The following is an 18,051-nucleotide window of genomic DNA, read 5'->3' on the forward strand; positions in this document are numbered from 1 at the left end:
AACTTCATAGGGGCTCGCCTAATATAGGAGGCCTGGGAGGGGAGCATGAGGGTTTCAAGTTTGTGTTTGCAAAGCCATCATTTAAATTAGTTTTTCCACTTAATATGTGCAATAATTTGTTCCCACACTGGTCAGCAAGGGAGCGGAGTCTTAGAGAAATCTGACTCTGTGCCGTGTGCGACACCATTCATCCTTGAATTCCGAGCCCTTTGTGATTTCCTACACCTTTTACAGACTTGAGTCACCCGCTTTACTGTTTTTCAGGAGAGGGTGTGCTGTGGTTTAGCAACCTGAGGGTAGTCAGATGGTCAAAACATCCCCAAAGATGCTCTGAGATTTACTGCGGAAAGCAGGTTTCATGGTGCCAGGCGGCTGCTGGGAGGAGGCGACACATGGCACAGCAGCAGACCCTTCTTTCTGGAGGGAGAACGGCTTGCCAGGATAAAGCTGGGCACCCTTGTGGACAGTCTGAGGCAGATGGGGTCTCAGGAAGCCTCATGATCTGGGGGTAGAGGGAGGATGGGAGACAAGGATGGTCTGCCTGTTTGCTAAGGCCCTTGCAATCTAAAGAAGCTCTAGCCTGACTCTAGTTTATATTCTGTCCCCACTTACCTGGGTCCCTGTTTGCAATCTACTTCTGAGCAAAGGAAATAAATTCAAAGCAAAGCAAGGGAGCACAGACGCGTTTGCCCTCCAAAAAAAATGTGCTTGGAGAGCGCTTATCTTGGGGGAGAAATATACAGCAGCTGAGCGGCTTACAGAGCCACAGCCAGGAAACTAGAAGAGAACTACAGCATAAGGTTTGGTTTGAAAATGCCTTTGCACAGCCTTTTTCCACCTCTCAGGTAATGGTGCCATGGTGGGGTGGTTAGAAGGCTGGGCTGTCACTTGCCGGAATACATCCAGAAGACCCAGAATACTATTTTAGAGTCAGAGGTACTCTGCAGAGATCTCGCAACCCAACTCTGTCATTTTACACAGGGTCTTTCAGAATCTAGCCTGTGAACTGCTAGGCCGTGGTGCTTGTCAAGCCACTCTGAAAGTCAAAAGTGAAAGTTGTTCAGTCGTGTCTGACTCTTTGCGACCCCCGTGGACTATACAGTCCAGGGAATTCTCCAGGCCAGAATACTGGAGTGGGTAGTCTTTCCCATCTCCAGGGGATCTCCCCAACCCAGGAATCAAACCCAGGTCTCCTGTATTGCAGGTGGATTCTTTACCAACTGACCTATCAGGGAAGCCCTTCAAGCCACTTTAGTCTAAAAGATTTAAAAATTGTAAACTGAGAGTCATTTCTTCCCTCTGTGAAGAACTGTCATGAGACCTAACTGAGTGACCCTGGAAACAAGCTGCAGGACTTCCTTCCCAGTCAGCAGCTCGCTCACCGTGACCGACCACTGTCCTCGGAGAGGCAGCAAAGTCGAAACCTCAGGACCCAGTCCTCAATTTTGCATTCTCTGGTGTAAAGAGCCCTCTTCCCCTTGTGTATAAACTCCAGGTCCTGAATCTTGGTCAGCCTGCTACACACAGTAAATCTAAACCTCTGATGCTCCAACAGGCCTGGGTGAGAAAAGGAGATGAGGTGAGGATGATTCAGCCAGACCCGGCTGGGAGAACACGCTGGGGCCTGTGATGTTGGATCAGGCAGAGCTGGCTCACATGATGTCTCAGACAGCCACCCCCTCCTTGCTTCCACCACCATTAGCTTCTACTTCTTTTTTAAAATTTTAACTTGTGAAAACTTTATTGTTTTAAATAAACTTTTAAGTGCAGACCCAATCTCTAATCCACATAGAGTGAATGATTTACTTTTCCATGTTGTAGGGGAGTCAATTTTGTTAATTGTGTTTTTCAAGGAATTTGCCCATGTTGCTTAAATTTTTAAATTTATTCACATTAATCTGTTCATAATATATTTTCATTAATTTTTTTTTAATGTCTATAGGAACTCATACTGCCAATTTATGTTTTCTCAAATTAGTACTGGAAAATTTAAGTTTGAATTTGGCTTTTTCATCACAAGCTGTTTGCCCCCATGTACGTTACTTAAAATGTCTAGGCTCTTTACTGGATTAGAAATATATATTAGAGGCTAGGATACTATAATATGATCCTTATTATTTAGTTAGTTTAACGTGCCATGAGATAAGAAAAAAGAGAGTAATTGCTGTAGCCGATACTATTCTTGGAAGGTATCACAAGACACTGATACTTGACCTGAACATTTCAGGATATGTGAGCTAGCTTATAGGGCTGCGTATACACACCCAAAATGTCTAGGTCTTGTTTTCCTCATTTGTAAAATGGGAAGAATAATCGTATCTATTTTTAGGACTGCTGGGATGATTAGATGACATGTGTATAAAACCTGGCGCATACCAAGTGCTGGATCGATGCTTGCTCTTATTATCATGTAACATTATCTGACCAGTTGTCTAAATTGTCTTTCAATGCTGCTCAGAGCTTATAGGAGAGGATAGGAGGAAACTAAGCCATGGATGCCCTCAGCACTTACAGCCCAACTATCCTCCTGTTAGACCATTAATTGGGCTTCCCCTGTGGCTCAGCTGGCAAAGAATCCGCCTGCAACACAGGAGACCTGGGTTCGATGCCTTGGTTGGGAAGATCCCCTGGAGAAGGAAAAGGCTACCCACTCCAGTATTCTGGCCTGGAGAATTCCATGGACTGTACAGTCCATGGGGTCGCACAGAGTCGCACGACTAAGCGACTTTCACTTCGTTTCAGACCATTAATAGTTGAATAGGTGTGAAAGGCCCTCGGCGTTCACACTCCCAAGCTGTACCAGATCACGGAAAAAGAAGAGGCTGGGGCAGCTCAGATGACTAGTGTGAGGTCACTCACCTCGAAAACCAGGAGTGCAGGACCCAAACCCAGCTGATGGGCCTCCTGAAACTGTTTTACGCGTTGCCTCGCCTCTAAATTCTCTCTACCCCGCGGGGCGGAGGCGCAGCCCACGACCTCAAGAGTCCCATGTTCAGCCAGACCGGTTACCTACCGTCTGTCTCCCCGCAATTCACTTAACTTTTTAGACACTCTCACTTGCCAAACCTGAAAACTGAAACCCACACCTCCAGCTTTGTGGCCAGGATTACAGGCGAGAAAAGCACTTCGGAAACTGTCAGGAGCTGTAACGAATAACGTCTGCAAAAGGGCATCTGCGCGTGAGCCTCCCCAGTCTCCGGGGCCCAGGAATCGCTCGGGTCTCCCCCCGAGCCGCTCGGGCGGGGTGAGCAGGCGGGTCAGCCCGCGGGGCTCGGGTCTGGGCGTTTCTGCAGCGGCCGGGGAGGAGTTCCGCCCTCGCCCCCGTCCCGCCCCGCCGCCGCCTCGCGCCCGCACTCGCGCTCCCCGAGTCTCTCTGGCCGGCCCCCGGCAGCGCTTCCCGGGTCCGCAGCAGGCACCGCGCGGCAGGCGGGCCGCCACCATGCAGGTCCCGCACAAGGAGCACCTGTACAAGTTACTGGTGATCGGCGACCTGGGCGTGGGCAAGACCAGCATCATTAAGCGCTACGTGCACCAGAACTTCTCCTCGCACTACCGGGCCACCATCGGCGTGGACTTCGCGCTCAAGGTGCTCCACTGGGACCCGGAGACCGTGGTGCGCCTGCAGCTCTGGGACATCGCTGGTGAGCCCCGGGGCCGGGAACTGGGGCGGGGGCACCTCGCAGACCATCTCCTGTGCCAGGGCAGCGGCTCGCGGCCCCGCGGAGACCCGGGTCTACCTCCCGGGCGCTGCGCCAAGAGAAACTTTCCGGGGTGGACTGCAAACTTGGTTTCAAAGGAAACAAAAAAAGTTTCTCCCTAGCGCGCTGCAACTTCACGTGCGTTCCTTGGCGCTTTGCGGCGGCTGCTTTATCTCCGCCTCCCACAACCTCCCCTGGGATCTCTGGGCTCAGCGCGGGCCTCCCCGGGACCCAGAGGGAGACCCTCCGGAATTGCACTAGGTTCTGATCCCCAGCTCACTTTCCGGGCACCGGCAGTCCTTCGGGTGACGCCGCCCGGAGCGTCCCGCCCGCCCTTCCTAGCCTGGTGCCGGGACCCGCGAGGGGAAGCCCCTAGACCAGTTCACAGAGGGAACCAGGAGAGTTCCGGACTTGTGGTGTTTCCCAATTCCTGTTCCTAACTGCTCCCTTTATTCCAACTTTCGACACCCGCTTTTCTAGCGTTCAATCAAGAAAGCTGGAGGTTCTCTGCTTTGAGAAAGCCAAGGACCTTTCTGTGTCTGCATTGGGGGTAAATCTCTCACTGTTTCTGTTTGTCCTTCTGTCTCTCTCGTCTGTGAGAAGGAGATCGAGTATATATATTCCTGTTAGGGTCATTTTTGTATAAGGGTCTATTCTTTGCGACCCCATGGACTCTAGCCCACCGGGCTCTTCTGTCCATGGAATTCTCCAGGCAAGGATACAGGGGCGGGTGACCATGCCCTTCTCCAGGGGATCTTCCCAACACAGGGATGGAGGCCAGGTCTCTTGCGTTGCAGGCGGATTTCTTTACCGTGTGAGCCATTGGGGCAGCCCCTTTCTATGACATTCGCCACAGATTTCTTGATTTGTTCCTAAAGTTTTCACTGAGAGGTCTGGAAAATGAGGAGCCTCTTACAATGTTTGAAATCAGAATTTGATTCCCAGGGTTTGTACCAGGAGTTGGGGCTTCAGTCTAAGGTGGAGGTGCAAAGTGTCCCTGGACCCAGACTGTCGGCGTGTCCAACCCTTCACTGCGGATCCCGAGCTCACCATCCTGCTCCCCACAAGCCCCTTCAGCTCAGCCGCTTCCCCGTTAAGTTGGAAAGCAGTCAGACAGTGACAACTTCGGGACTCTCCTGCTAAGAAATTTTCAGGTCCCCTGGGATTCCTTGTGAACCCCTTCAAACAATCAATCCACTTCACCTGGGTCTATTTCATAGTCTGTGGCACTAGGAACCTTTACAAGTGCTGGACCCAAACTGGCCACTTCTGTTTGAGAAAATAGGTTCATTTTAGCAGATGCATTTGACTGGAAACTTTATTATGGCTTGAAGTGAGAACATATGTGGGAAGTTTTCCGAAGGGCATTTCTTGTTGTGGGGATTCCGGTGCCTCTTTAATCAGGAGCTGCCAGGTCTTATGATAAAACTCTTGACATGTGAACAGATTCATGCCTTTAGTGGCATCGTTAACTGCTCTAGGAGCACAGGGATTAGCAGAGACCAGAAGATGTCATTGGCCACTACCTGATTGGGCTGTATATGTAGAAAACCCTCTGTGAGCCTGGGCACTTTGCTGCTGCTGTTCTTAGTGTCTAACACCTCTGATGTTGCATCAACATCTCTAGGACCCAGGTGTAGAATTAGCTTACTCTTTGAACAGGGGTGTAGCTGTAATTTAGTTTTTTATGTGAAAATCAAATGAGGATGTGACCTCAGGCATGTTACATAATGTCTGTGAATCTCAGTGTCCTAAGAATACTCGGGTATAGAGATGAAGAGCCTAAATTCCACTTGAAATGCTTCCATCTGAATCCCTGTTTCACCCCATATCTCTTGGGCAATTTTAAGTAAGTTTCCCAACTTCCTAGTCTCCGTTCCTTATCTGTAAATAGAATGCTTTCTCCCAACAAAGGAGAAAACGAGAGGAAAACCGACAAATGCTAACTGAACCCATTAGTACTTACTCCCTAGGAGACCTGCAGGAATTGTTGCTATACTAGCTACTTTTTGTTTTTTGAATATGTGTAAATGCTAGGCAAGAAGGACATGATATGAGTGTGCTAATTAGATCTTATTAAACAATAATTCCTGATGAACGAATATAACCTGTTCTAAAACACCCAGCACCATTTTCCAGCTCTATCCATATTACAACATGCCATCTTGAGCAATTTCATTCTCAAGCTTAAAAATACCTCCTCCAGTTCTGAAGTTGCCGTAGAGGCTATAGTCACAGAAGTCTGTGTATATAAGAAATCCAAGGAGCCTCAGAAAGTCAGTTCTATAGCTATGGTGGTGTGCACCATCTCTGTAGGGAAGTTTATTTTTCCCAGAGCTTTGATGTTCAATGCTAACCTGTCATTTCAGCCTCCAGCCCAAAGAGCGCTGTGGGCTGGGTTTGAAGTTCTTGGTGATGGTGGTTTAGTCACTCAGTCGTGTTGACTCTTTGCAATGCCATGGACTGTAGCCCACCAGGCTTATCTGTCCATGGGATTTCCCAGGCAAGAATACTGGAGTACCTAGCCATTTCCTTCTGCATGGGAACTTCCTGACCCAAGGATCAAACTGGGACCCCCTACATTGCAGGCAGACTCTTTAACCAACTGAGCTACCCAGGAAGCCGGCTTAGAAGTTGGGCAGCAGGCAAAGCTTATTGAGAGGTGGGGGGGGTGGAGCTGGGCCATTGTGGGGAAGGATGATTGGAGTGTAGAATGGACATGTTTCAAGCTCCATAGCTAGTCCTGTGAAGAGTAAGTGCATATGGAACCCAGCCTCAGTGGCCCAGTCAGACCCCAGTCAGACCCAATCAGCTAAGTGTATCTTAGAGTGTCTTTAGATCTGCCTGTCGGTCCAACGTTGGGGAATGCTTCCTGTCTGCTTGCTGCTTACTTTTGGCAAGTGTCTTACAGGCACGGGTAGTGACACTCATTTTGAGCTTGCTAGGGGTGTTGATGAAGTAGAGGAAACTTGCCCTGTCCTGAGAGGATATCACATCCATCTGCTATCAAGGGAATCTTTTGCTCAATTAGACTTTTAATATCCATTTGGTTCAGGGCCAAGTCGGGTCCTATTTGTTCAACTATTTCCCGTGATCTTTGTCTTGTGGTCACTTAGACTGGCCAGTCTGCTTCTGCAAAAGACTGCAGAAAGTACCTTTTAGGAACTTGTGAAGTAGACCTTGAAATCACTGAGATGAATCCCACAAACCCCATAGAAGACTCTGAATCCCAGTGATTCCACCATAGAGGAGCATCTGAGTTAGCTTTGGATTTGGAAACTCTTGATAGAGTCAGAGAAATTAAGTAATTTTGCTCAAGGCCACCCAGCTAGTAAGTGGAAGAGCTGAATTTGACTCAGGTCTGTTTGATTTGGAATCAAGCCATGCTTTTTATAACCATAGCCCTGTGAGGGACCCACTGGGGTTATACACAATTCCTCTTTAAGGGCACTGCTTATTTAGTAGATGGATTATCCTTGCCTTCTTTCCCTTATTGCTAATATGTTTTTGGATGGTACCACAGTGCAGAGAGTGAAAAGAAATGGAACAGAAATCTATTTCTGGGCTTCCCTGATGGCTCAATGGTAAAGAATCAGCCTGCAATCCTCCTGAGACATGGATTCGAGCCCTGATCTGAGAAGATCCCACATGCTGTGGGGCTCAAGCCTGAGTGCTCGACTACTGAGCCTGTGCTCTGGAGCCCCGAGGTACAGCTGCTGAGCCCTTGTGCTCCAGATACTGAAGCCCACACGCCCTGGAGCCCAGGCTCTGCAACAAGAGAAGGCACCACAGTGATATCGCAGGGAAAGAAAACAATTGCCACTTGAAAGATGGGCAACTGAGATCCAACAAAGTTTCACGATTTGCCCAATGTCAAGTATTACAGCTTTAGAATATCCATAATGTATAATCCATAATTAATAATATATAATTAATTATATATTTAATAAATATAATAAATAATATATTTATTAGAATACATCTGAAGTATTCTATTGATTATTTTGATGACTCCATTAGCACTTTCAAAGATAACAACACAATTTTGTCTACAAATCTTGCTGTGCTTTGGGAACCAGGTACTGGAATTAGGACAGTGATAGTAATAGTAGCTAACATCTTTAGACATTTATTCTTACAGTTGTCGTGCATACATAATTTTTAATTTCCCAGTAAAATAGCTGGTTAAGTGGTAGTGCTGGAACTTAAAACTTGGTCATTGAATCTAGCTCCTAGGTTCCTAATAGTTTTGCTCTACTTCCCACAGTTCAGAAATAGAATACTTCAGATGTAGTCTAATAAATATAAATTATGGATATTCTAAAACTGAGATACTTGACATTGGGTAAATCATGAAACCGTGCTGGATCTCAGTCCCCATCTTTAAAATGACAATTGTTTCATGGTATTGTCTCTTGCAGTCTCTTTCAGCTCTAATATGGTCTCACTGCCCAGTTGCTTCTCTGGTAGCTCAGCTGGTAAAGAATCTGCCTGCAATGCAGGAGACTCTGGTTCAATTCCTGAGTCAGGAAGATCCCCCGGAGCAGGGATAGGCTACCCACTCCAGTATTCATGGGCTTTCTTGGTGGTGCAGATGGTAAAGAATACACCTGCAATGCAGAAGACCTGGGTTTGATCCCTGGGTTGGGAAGTTTTCTTGGAGGAGGGCATGGCAACCCATTCCAGTATTAACATGCCCAATTAGTATGTAACAGCTTATTCCAACTTTACTTACTAGCTTTGTGACTTGTACAAGTTACTTAATTTCTGTGCCTTGGTTTCCTGTCTAAAACCTGGGGACAATGGCAGACCCTGCATCTTAGAATTGAAAGAATGAGATGGGTTAATTCATGTAAAGCTGTGCCTGATGCGTTCTGAATGTTAGCTATTACTCTTCTTTTATTAACTGTTATCACAAACTTCTTTCACATACATTTTCCTGCTTGATCTTCTCAGAGTTGCTGAGGGCATAGACAGAGCAGGTGGTGTCAAACCTATTTTATATTAGATCAAGAATCAGAGACCCAAGATCACAACAGCTCTCATGTGGCAGAGGAGAGCAGGAAGAGCAGGTCTGTTTAACTCCATCTTTGATGCATATATTTGAGAAAAATGACCAGATCTGTGGGTCATCAGAAAACTCAATCCCACATTTAACAGATACAGTAGAAAATAAAGTTGGCAGGTGATGTAGAGAATCCTTCTCTCCCATGTGAAAAGTTTCACGGCAAGACTCTCCTAAGTAATACATTCCCCTAAATAGTTAAAATCCAACACGTAGGAAAAATATTTCCCCGCAGGGCACATCTGTATTGACTTTCCCCACCTAAGCCATGTGACGAAGCCCTGGAGGACATTAACTCTCCAACAAGCAGAGGGGCAGCAGAGCGGGTCTAGAGTTACCCGCGTCTAGAGGCAGGAGCCCAGAGCATCAGTGGCCCTGAAGGTCATCTGGGTCACAGTGCTCGGTGGTTTTAGTGTCTGTGATGTGCTTCCACATTGTAAAATTCAACCGAGGTTTTGGACTTGACCTCTCTTCAATAGACTTCAACTGAGACTTCCCTGGTGGCTCAGACGGTAAAGCGTCTGCCTACAATGCAGGAGGCCTGGATTCAATCCCTGGGTCAGGAACATCTGGTAGAGAAGGAAATGGCAACCCACTGTAGTATTCTTACCTGGAAAATCCTATGGACAGAGGAGCCCAGTAGGTCTACGGGGTTGCAAAGAGTCAGGAACGACTGGGTGACTTCACTTTCTATTCAATATCTATTTTTTTTTTTTAATTATTTATCGGCTTGCTGGGTCTTTGCTGCTGTGCGACCTTTCGCTAGTTATGGTGAGCAGAAGCTATGCTCTGCTGGCAGGGCATGGACTGCCGTGGTGGTCTCTCTCGTTGTGGAGCCAGGCTCAGTGGTTGTGGCTTCTGGACCCTGGAGCATGGGCTCGATAGCTGTGGCCCCCGGGCCTAGTGGTCCTGCGGCATGTGGGATCTTCCCGGATCAGGGATTGAACCCGTGTCTCCTACATTGGCAAGTGGAATCTTTACCACTGAGCCACCAGGGAAGCCCTTTTATATCTATTTCTAAAAGACAGATTCTCCGGGAGGTTTTAGAAGTGTCTTAAATATTAATGCAAGGGATCTGAAAATGTAGAGAGTGCTAAATTTGGCAACCGCTATGCCAGGCAAAAAAATAAAAATGCATGGCAAGTCTGGGCCACGTTCAAGTGGGCAGTTATTGTCTTGTTTCTAGCCTGGCTAATTACAGAGTTTCTAAATACCATGTGGGTTAACATGCTATGTGCTTACAAGTAAATAATATGTACACTGAACGGAACAGTGAACTTTCGACATGAGGTGAGGGCTGGGTGGGGAACACACCTCAGGGCTTCTTACAAGGAGGTTGTTAGACTCTCTGGGCATCACAGACACATGGGCATTAGGCCTGTGGGATACGTTCTCTAATCTAGGCTTTAGATTAGAGGACTGGTTCTGACAGGTGGGCACAGAGCAGCCTGACCAAGGAGCGCTGAAATGCTTGAGAGGAGGGAATGTGGGGAGCAGCTTCTATGTGTGTGTTTGATTTTTTCAGCAAATGTGTCTATTAAATGCCTGCTGCTTCCCTGGTGGCTCAGACAGTGAAGAATCTGCCTGCAATGTAGGAGACCTGGGTTCCATCCCTGGGTCAGGAAGATCCCCTGGAGAAGGGAATGGCAACCCGCTCCAGTATTCTTGCCTGGAGAATTCCATGGACAGAGGAGCCTGGCGGGCTACACTCCATGGGGTCGCATAGAGTCAGACATGACTGAGCGACTAATATACACACACACACACATCTGTTAGGCACTGTACTGGTTGGGGAAACAAGAATAAAGACTTGAACAAGACCTTAACAAGTTCATGGTTTAGTGGGCATGATAGCGTGAAAGCAAATACACTGTAATGGTGAGTAAATTGTGTTGGTAAACGTGACTCTGAAATTCTCTGGTGATACAGAAGGGGTCCTGTCCACACCACATCCTCCATTCTCTGAGATTAAGCCTGATCAGACTAAACAAAGCCTCTGGCTAGGGTGATTTCCTGAGCTCTTTCCTAGCACCAGTGACTCCCCGGGAGGGACTTCCATGCCACACACCTTGAGACAAAAGTTCATCCTCTGGCCCTTTTTAATTCTGTCTCCTCCTGAGGAGCTCATGCATTCCTGTGGCTTTAAACTCTGTACTGGTGACTCCCAAACTGTGCTTATAACCTTGCCTTCTCATGAGGTTCAGACCTACAATTCCATCTTCCTACTGGACATTGCCTTTATGATATCTCAGATATATTGCAAGATCAATATGTCATAGCCAAGTCGCATAAAAAAGCAAGATTGCTTGTTTTCTCTAGTAATAGAGTAATATATGCTCAATGTAGCAAATGTGGAAAGTACAAAAGAAAACAAAAATACGACACAGCAACAAGGAACATAGACGTTACCGCTCTTAATGAAAGTAGTAAATGATGTCTTTGCAAATCTTAACCAGAGCTATCTCTCCACGTCCCGATCTTCACAGTGTAGTGAACTATACTGCTTTTTACCCAGTTACGAAGCCCTGAAACCTCTGCTGTCTTTTCTCCGTCTCTTCTGAGCTGCGCATGCTCTCCATCTCCAGGTCAGATGGTGATTGTGCCTCTCCGGCAACTGCCCTAAACCAGGGGCAGCTCTGTTATCCCCTGTCCTGCTGTCCTAACTCCCTGGCTAGTTCTAGTCTCCTCCTCCTCCAGTTCTTATGTGGACTAAGGTCAAGTTTATCTTCCCAGAATATCGCTTTGGTGGTTCTTCATTGCCTACAGATTATAAACATCATGGTGAAAGAAATGAAAGTCCTTGGGATGAGATGATTGGACAGATGATGACTAGAAAGAGGACAGATTCTAAATTTTAGAGCTGTTGAGGGAGAAGTTCGTGGGGTCCAAGATGTTCAGAAGTACGTGGAGTCCTTGAGGCCTGACCTGGTGCAAAGGAAACCCGGGATCTGTCTCACTGTGGACTTTTCAGAACACAGTTACTCTCATTGAGGGTCAAAATGATACTTAAGATTTTTTTTTAATGTGTTTAACTTAAAAAGTCATTTTACAACATGAGAATTTGAGAAGTGTAAGATCCTGCCTGGGAAAATGTGTTCATTCATTTGATAAGCACAGGGTTTTTAGGAGGGGATGAAACAGGCATTGGTATGGAATCTGATATTCCACAGGGGACATGAAGTTATTTAAATATAATCATGCAGATGATTACTGACTGTTTTGATAAACCTCTGAAGGAGAAATGTCAGGTGCTAAAGAAAGTCAAATCATGGGCCCTGCCATCGCCATGGTGTGGAGGAGAGGGCTGTGGCTAGGAGGAGGTGGAGAGAGGCAGCAGCAGCAGACAAATTATGAAAGGATGCATTTGCTCTGCCAGTGGTTAAGAGGGGTCGTTCTGTACATTTATCCATTTATCAGAGAAAATCTTTGCAGTTAAAACAGCACCATGATTCTGGCAAATAGGTCATTTTATTTCCAGTTTTATAAGCGAGGAGACTGAGCCAAGGGTAAGTAGAACGTGGTGCCTGGTACGCTGTAGTTGCTCAGTAAAAGTGGGTTTGGTGTTCAATGGCCAGTGGGTTGATACTACGGTCATTGCGCAACTGAAACATTTTGAGGAGAGTTGTCTTGTGGAATGTTTAGACTTGATTGCTCCCTCTTCTGAGAATTAACGTTGGAAAACCCTGCAAAGCTTTCAACGCATTGAGAGTCTTTTTAACAGTGTATTCTCTTTGCTTCTGGAATGGACCTTCCCAGATGGATATGGTGGTCCTGCTGCTCCTTGGGTGGAAATAGGTTTATTCTGTGAAGGGAAGAGCCTCATCTTCTACGGGGGTGTATTAGAGCAGTCTCCATCAACCTGACAAGGTCAAGTCTGAGACTCTAGCCTGGGATTCCAAATTATTGAGTTCCACTAACTTTTTCCAGTTGTTTGAGAGCTTGCTTGAGAAGTTATATGGTCTTAAATTACTCTCTGAAAATATGTCAGGGTTTAAACTTCACCATTCCCCACTCCCTTTAGCTTTCTATTCTCAGGTATTAATCCTGTCCTATCTTTTCTATCTTAGAAAATAGCTCTCTCTTATCCCTCCTTTCAGTAGACATGTTTTCCTCACAACTCGTCTGAACTACTGCAGCATTGCACTAAAGCTCATCCCTTCCTCAAGCTTTCCCGCCCATCAGCTTGCAATCCACAGAGGTGAAGCTCCTTAAGGCAGCGTCTGTCTCCAGTCAGGTGTTCTCCAGTGTGGCAGCCTTCAGTGGATACTCATCACTCTCAGAGTGAGAGACTAAGCATTTTAGCATGAAGTTCAAGGCCTTTCTTGATCTGGTCATTGTTAGCCATCCTAGTCCCATCTCCTGTACCTGTGATTTTGACCATTCTGGATATCTTACTGTGGCTTCAGTTCAACTACCATCCCCTTTATACTGTGGCTTGTACAGTTGTCTCTGGCTAACTACACTTTCCCCTTTCTTTTCTTAAATAGCTCCTATAGGCCTTTGGTCATCACCCATCTCACTTCCTTCAGGAAGTCTCTTTTGAGTCCAGGTGGCTGAGGAAGATACTGTTTATCTGCTCCCATAATATCCCATGCTTACCCCAGATTAGAAGTCCTCTACCACTGCATTGAGATGCTTTTTCTTCCCAATTATAACCCTAGAACTTGGTTCTAGTCCGTGTTTAGTGAGTTTTATTCAATAAAAAGCTTCAGTCAACTATTTCATCATTGCTCTAAAAATTTCTTCAATAAACAAAAGAAACTTTTTGTTTACAAACAAAAGTTTTTCATGCTTCAAAGACTTGGTAATTTTCTGAACGCTAACAGAAAAAGGCATGCCTTTTAGAATTGATAAATACAGCAATCATTTTTCTTAAGGTGGCATTCCATTCTATTTTTCACCATAAAAACTAGGGAGTGACCTTAAAGAGCATTCTTAAGAACTGTGCTTCTTCATTTAACAAAATCTTCCTAATTCAAAGTGAAACGTCATTCATTTGGAGGTCAAATGACAAAGCTGTATTTTCCTTTTATGATTTTTGGATAGATTAGATGAAGTAATAAAGGTAATTTTGACAGAGTTAAAACCTGTAGGTCATCAAAACAAATCCTGCATTTTACAGTTGAGGAAGCTGTGCTCTGAAAGGGGGTTTCTATTGATTTCTCAGGCTCAGAGAGCTAGTCAGAGGTAGAACTGGAACAAGAATGCTGGCTTCTCTGATTTGTTAGGGATGAGATGTGAGGAATTAAAAAATTCTTTTTAAACACCGGGTGTTTTGGCATTGTCTTAGTCCTGGGGCACAGGAATAAATGAATTTAGTAGGTACTCAGCTTTGAGAGCTTCCCTGGTGGCTCTAAAGCGTCTGCTTGCAATGTGGGAGATCTGGGTGTGATCCCTGAGTCGGGAAGATCCCCTGGAGAAGGAAATGGCAACCCACTCCAGTATTCTTGCCTGGAGAATCCCATGGACAGAGGAGCCTGGTAGGCTACTGTCCATGGGGTCGCAAAGAGTCGGGCACAACTGAGTGACTTCACTTTCAGCTTTGAGAGTTCACAATAAAGCAATAAAGAAGAGAGAATGTTGGTATGGCGTTGAGGTGAACCAAAGACACCCACAGTTTGGATTCAAAAGACATGCCTGGTTTAATTTCCCCAGTGCTCCATTACAGGCTCAATATGTGGCCCCTTGGACTTCCTCTTCCTTATTCACACTCCGTATTTATCGCCTCCGCACCTCTGCTCCTGTTCTTCTTACTAATTCACATGTCCTTCCCTTTATCTCCACATACCCAAAGACCTGCCTGAAAGGGACCTCCTGTACAAAGACTTCCCTAATTCTCTCTTCCAGTGGTAACTTCCTTCCTCCCTTGAATCAACACAGCTCCACTCCCTCCTGTCTTGTCTCCTTTCAGCAACTTATTAGAGTTCTACTGTACCTCTGTAGATATCCTTTCCAGTATTTAGCAGAGCTTGCTGCAATTATTTGTCTCATGATCTAATGAAATGACTGTGGACTTAGCCAAGATGTGGAGAAAGAGAAAGTACCATGGAGGAGAGTGAAGCAAAAGCAGCTTTGGGATGCAAAGGCAAGCGAGTTCAGGAAGAGGGTAGTCAATCATTTCAAATGTCCGGGAGAAATCGGAATTATTACTTTTTGCTCTGAACCATTATGTTTTCTAGTCTGTGTTATCCTGATTCATTATTTAATCTTTCTTCCTCATCAGCCTTGTGTAAATGTGCTCTCTCGGGAAGGACAATGGACAACTTAGCTTCTTGTACACCACCTCAGCCTATTGGAGATCAAGAAATTATCTACTGTGTGAGGGATTCAAACACATTTCAACCTAATTTGTAGGGTGAAGTTTGACAGCAAATGATTTAAATTACTTGTTGACAGGACTGTTTCCCCTGTAATATAACGTGTTATGAATACCACCATTTATTGGGTGTCAGGCATGGTACTGTGCACTTTTTGTGCATCATTTTATTTACTGCTCACAAGGAACTGATCTTATAGGTTCTGTTACTAACCTCATCATAGAGGTCTACGCTTACAAGGGCTAAAAAACAGATAAACACACAAAACTCTTCAAAAGGTGCATAGCAGGTAAGAGATAGTGCTGGGATATGAACTGAGATTTGCCCGGTTACAAAGTAGTAGCTACCTTCTAACTGCTCCATCTACTATTGCCTGTGGGGTAATAGGTAATATGACAGTGTGATAGTTTTCACATATCAAGGATTAAGTTGCATTTTGAAAATGGATAGTATTTATTTTAAAGGAATATTTATTATTATTTTTAACCCTTCTACTTTGGATAGAGCTAAGAATTGAATGAGCTGAATTCTTTGCATATATCATTGCTTAGATCATGTGGTTGGTTTGACTTATTAAGAAATATCTACATATACTATATTTAGACAGGAAAACCACAGTGCATAAGGGATATAGACTCTAGTTTGAAGAATAAAGATAAGAGTAGCTATGATGCTTGATGGTATTGGAATAAAAATTAAGTCTTTATGGTGGTAGAAGGGGGTGTGTGTGTGTATCTGTGCATTTTAAATTTAATGAAAGAATCCTCTAGACTAGATTTGAGAAGCTACAACAGAGTTTCTCAAACTCCTCAGTTCACAGAACCTTTAGTATCAAAGTACAGATAATTTTTTCATGGTGTCTTTAGGCCAACAGAATATATATTCATCAATTTTTTATTTTTTATTATTTTTGTAATATATATTTTATTGAAGTATAGTTGACTTACAATGTTTCAGGCGCACAGCAAAGTGACTCAGCTATACATATACACATACATTATTTTTGAAGTTATTTTCCATTAAAGCTTGTTATAAGATATTGACTATAGTTTGTTAAGTAATTAGCACCAACAATTTCATAAGTATTATAGTCTAATAATTTAATAGTCCTTTGGGAAAATGGAGGACATAAGTGAAAATGATTTTTATTTCATTTTTAATAGCTATGATTATTTACGATAGGGACATGTATTGCTTTGGGCTATAGAACAGCATCTCAAAACTGAGTCAGAGTGGTCACCACCACCCTCATTTCCTGTTTCTTATTGATTTTCACATGATCTTGCTTTTTATCACACAAACTGCAAAAACGCCAGCTTCAAAGAGATATGAGCACATCAAAGGGAATGTAGCACAATCTAATATTAAAATCGTGACCTGCCTCTAGTTAGTAGTTCCCGAGGTGTCTGATCTTGATCACCACTGCTTGCCTGGGTAATTTAAAATTATCCAGTTGCAACCCTGTGACTTCACTGAGGCCCCCCAGAGCACCTTGGAACACATTTTGGGAATTTTACCTATGAAGGAATCTGTGAATTATTTAAGAGTGAAACCCTTAGAGTCCAGGGTCCCTTGTGAGTTATGAAAGTATCTTTAAAGAAACTGTGGAGAGGCGGTTCTGAACTGGGGACAGATTTTTTTTCGGAGTGGATTTTAAGAGTGAGCAGGAGCTTAGTAGTCATGGAAAGTCAATGAATTGGATTAGAGATCTTGCTTTATTCAGTCCACTCCTCTCCCTGATGGGGCTCCCTCTCTTAAATAAGAAATCATTCATTGTTACTTTATTGTGTAAAGAGTACTTGTGTTACCAGCTCCATTCTGTTTTGCAAGACCATTGTGAGCACAGACTAAGAGCTTCTCAGAGTACATGTACGAGGGAGAGATCATTGTCATTAAGTCACTATGTCCAGCTCTTTGCAACCCCATGGACTGCAGCACGCCAGGCTTGCATGTCCTTCACTATCTCCCAGAGCTTGCTCAAACTCATGTCCATTGAGTCAGTGATGCCATCCAACCATCTCATCCTCTATCATCCCCTTCTCCTCCTGCCCTCAATCTTTCCCAGCATCAGGGTCTTTTCCAGTGAGTTGGCTCTTCCCATCAGGTGGCCAAAGTATTGGAATTTCAACTTCAGCCTCAGTCCTTCCGATGAATATTCAGGGTTGATTTCCTTTAAGATTGACTGGTTTGATCTCCTTGCTGTCCAAGGGACTCTCAGGAGTCTTCTTCAGCACCACAGTTCTAAAGCATCAATAGAGATCAGTATTAGAGGAATTCCACAGCGGGCTTGAGCAGACTACAGTGTAACTGGGGACATGGTCTGCAGTTTGCGGCACGTAGAAAGCGGTGTGGGGCGAGGTCTGATTGGACGGGCGAGCCAGTGGCGCGTTGTCAGCGCTGTCTGATATCGGGGAGGAACGAACTGAGCCTGGGGCCAGGTAGTCAGAAAAAGGTCCAAGGAGGTAGGATTTGGTACAATCTTGAAGAATAGGTAGGATGTAGTCAGGCAGAGTCAGAGATGGTGTATGTTCCTGTGAGGATGGGAAGGCCGTGGAATGGTGAATGAAAGCAAGAGGCAGAACTTAGTGAGCCCGGCAAGGCATAGATTGCTAGATTGCACGCAGCAATCCACAGTTTGAGGATTAGCCTTTGACTTGTAGATCAAGCTGTGAAACCTTAAAAATCCCACAGGAGCCCAAGGGGTAAAGTAAATGAACTCTTTTCTCTACCTGGCAATCACTTGTTCATCTTTCCTAAGGTCTTCTCTGAAAAAATCGGTTCTCACTTCTGGACCACTCACTCTTCTGCTCCCTGTTTCCCTAGGAAATGAAGATAAAACTTCCCCTGAATCCTGGTTCCCATTTTGTTTCTCTGCAAAATTTCATGTACAGCTGGATGGTTGTATAGAAATGAGGCTGAGTGTGTTAAAGAGTATTTTGAGACAAAGAACCAATCATGGGATCCTACATAA

The 18,051-nt window shown here is 44.9% G+C and overlaps 1 protein-coding gene across 1 annotated transcript in view; it reads left to right on the forward strand.

Annotated features, from left to right (window-relative positions):
• The first annotated feature begins 3,349 nt into the window (after positions 1–3,349).
• Positions 3,350–18,051, forward strand: part of RAB38 (RAB38, member RAS oncogene family) — a 68,847-nt gene continuing 54,145 nt past the window's right edge. The window contains exon 1 of the mRNA XM_005909918.3: positions 3,350–3,641. Coding sequence (XP_005909980.1) covers positions 3,440–3,641 — 202 coding nt within the window. The 5' untranslated portion in view covers positions 3,350–3,439. The remainder of the gene's footprint in view (positions 3,642–18,051) is intronic.

Source organism: Bos mutus, chromosome 29 (genome assembly GCF_027580195.1).
Source record: "Bos mutus isolate GX-2022 chromosome 29, NWIPB_WYAK_1.1, whole genome shotgun sequence".
Taxonomy (NCBI): domain Eukaryota; kingdom Metazoa; phylum Chordata; class Mammalia; order Artiodactyla; family Bovidae; genus Bos; species Bos mutus.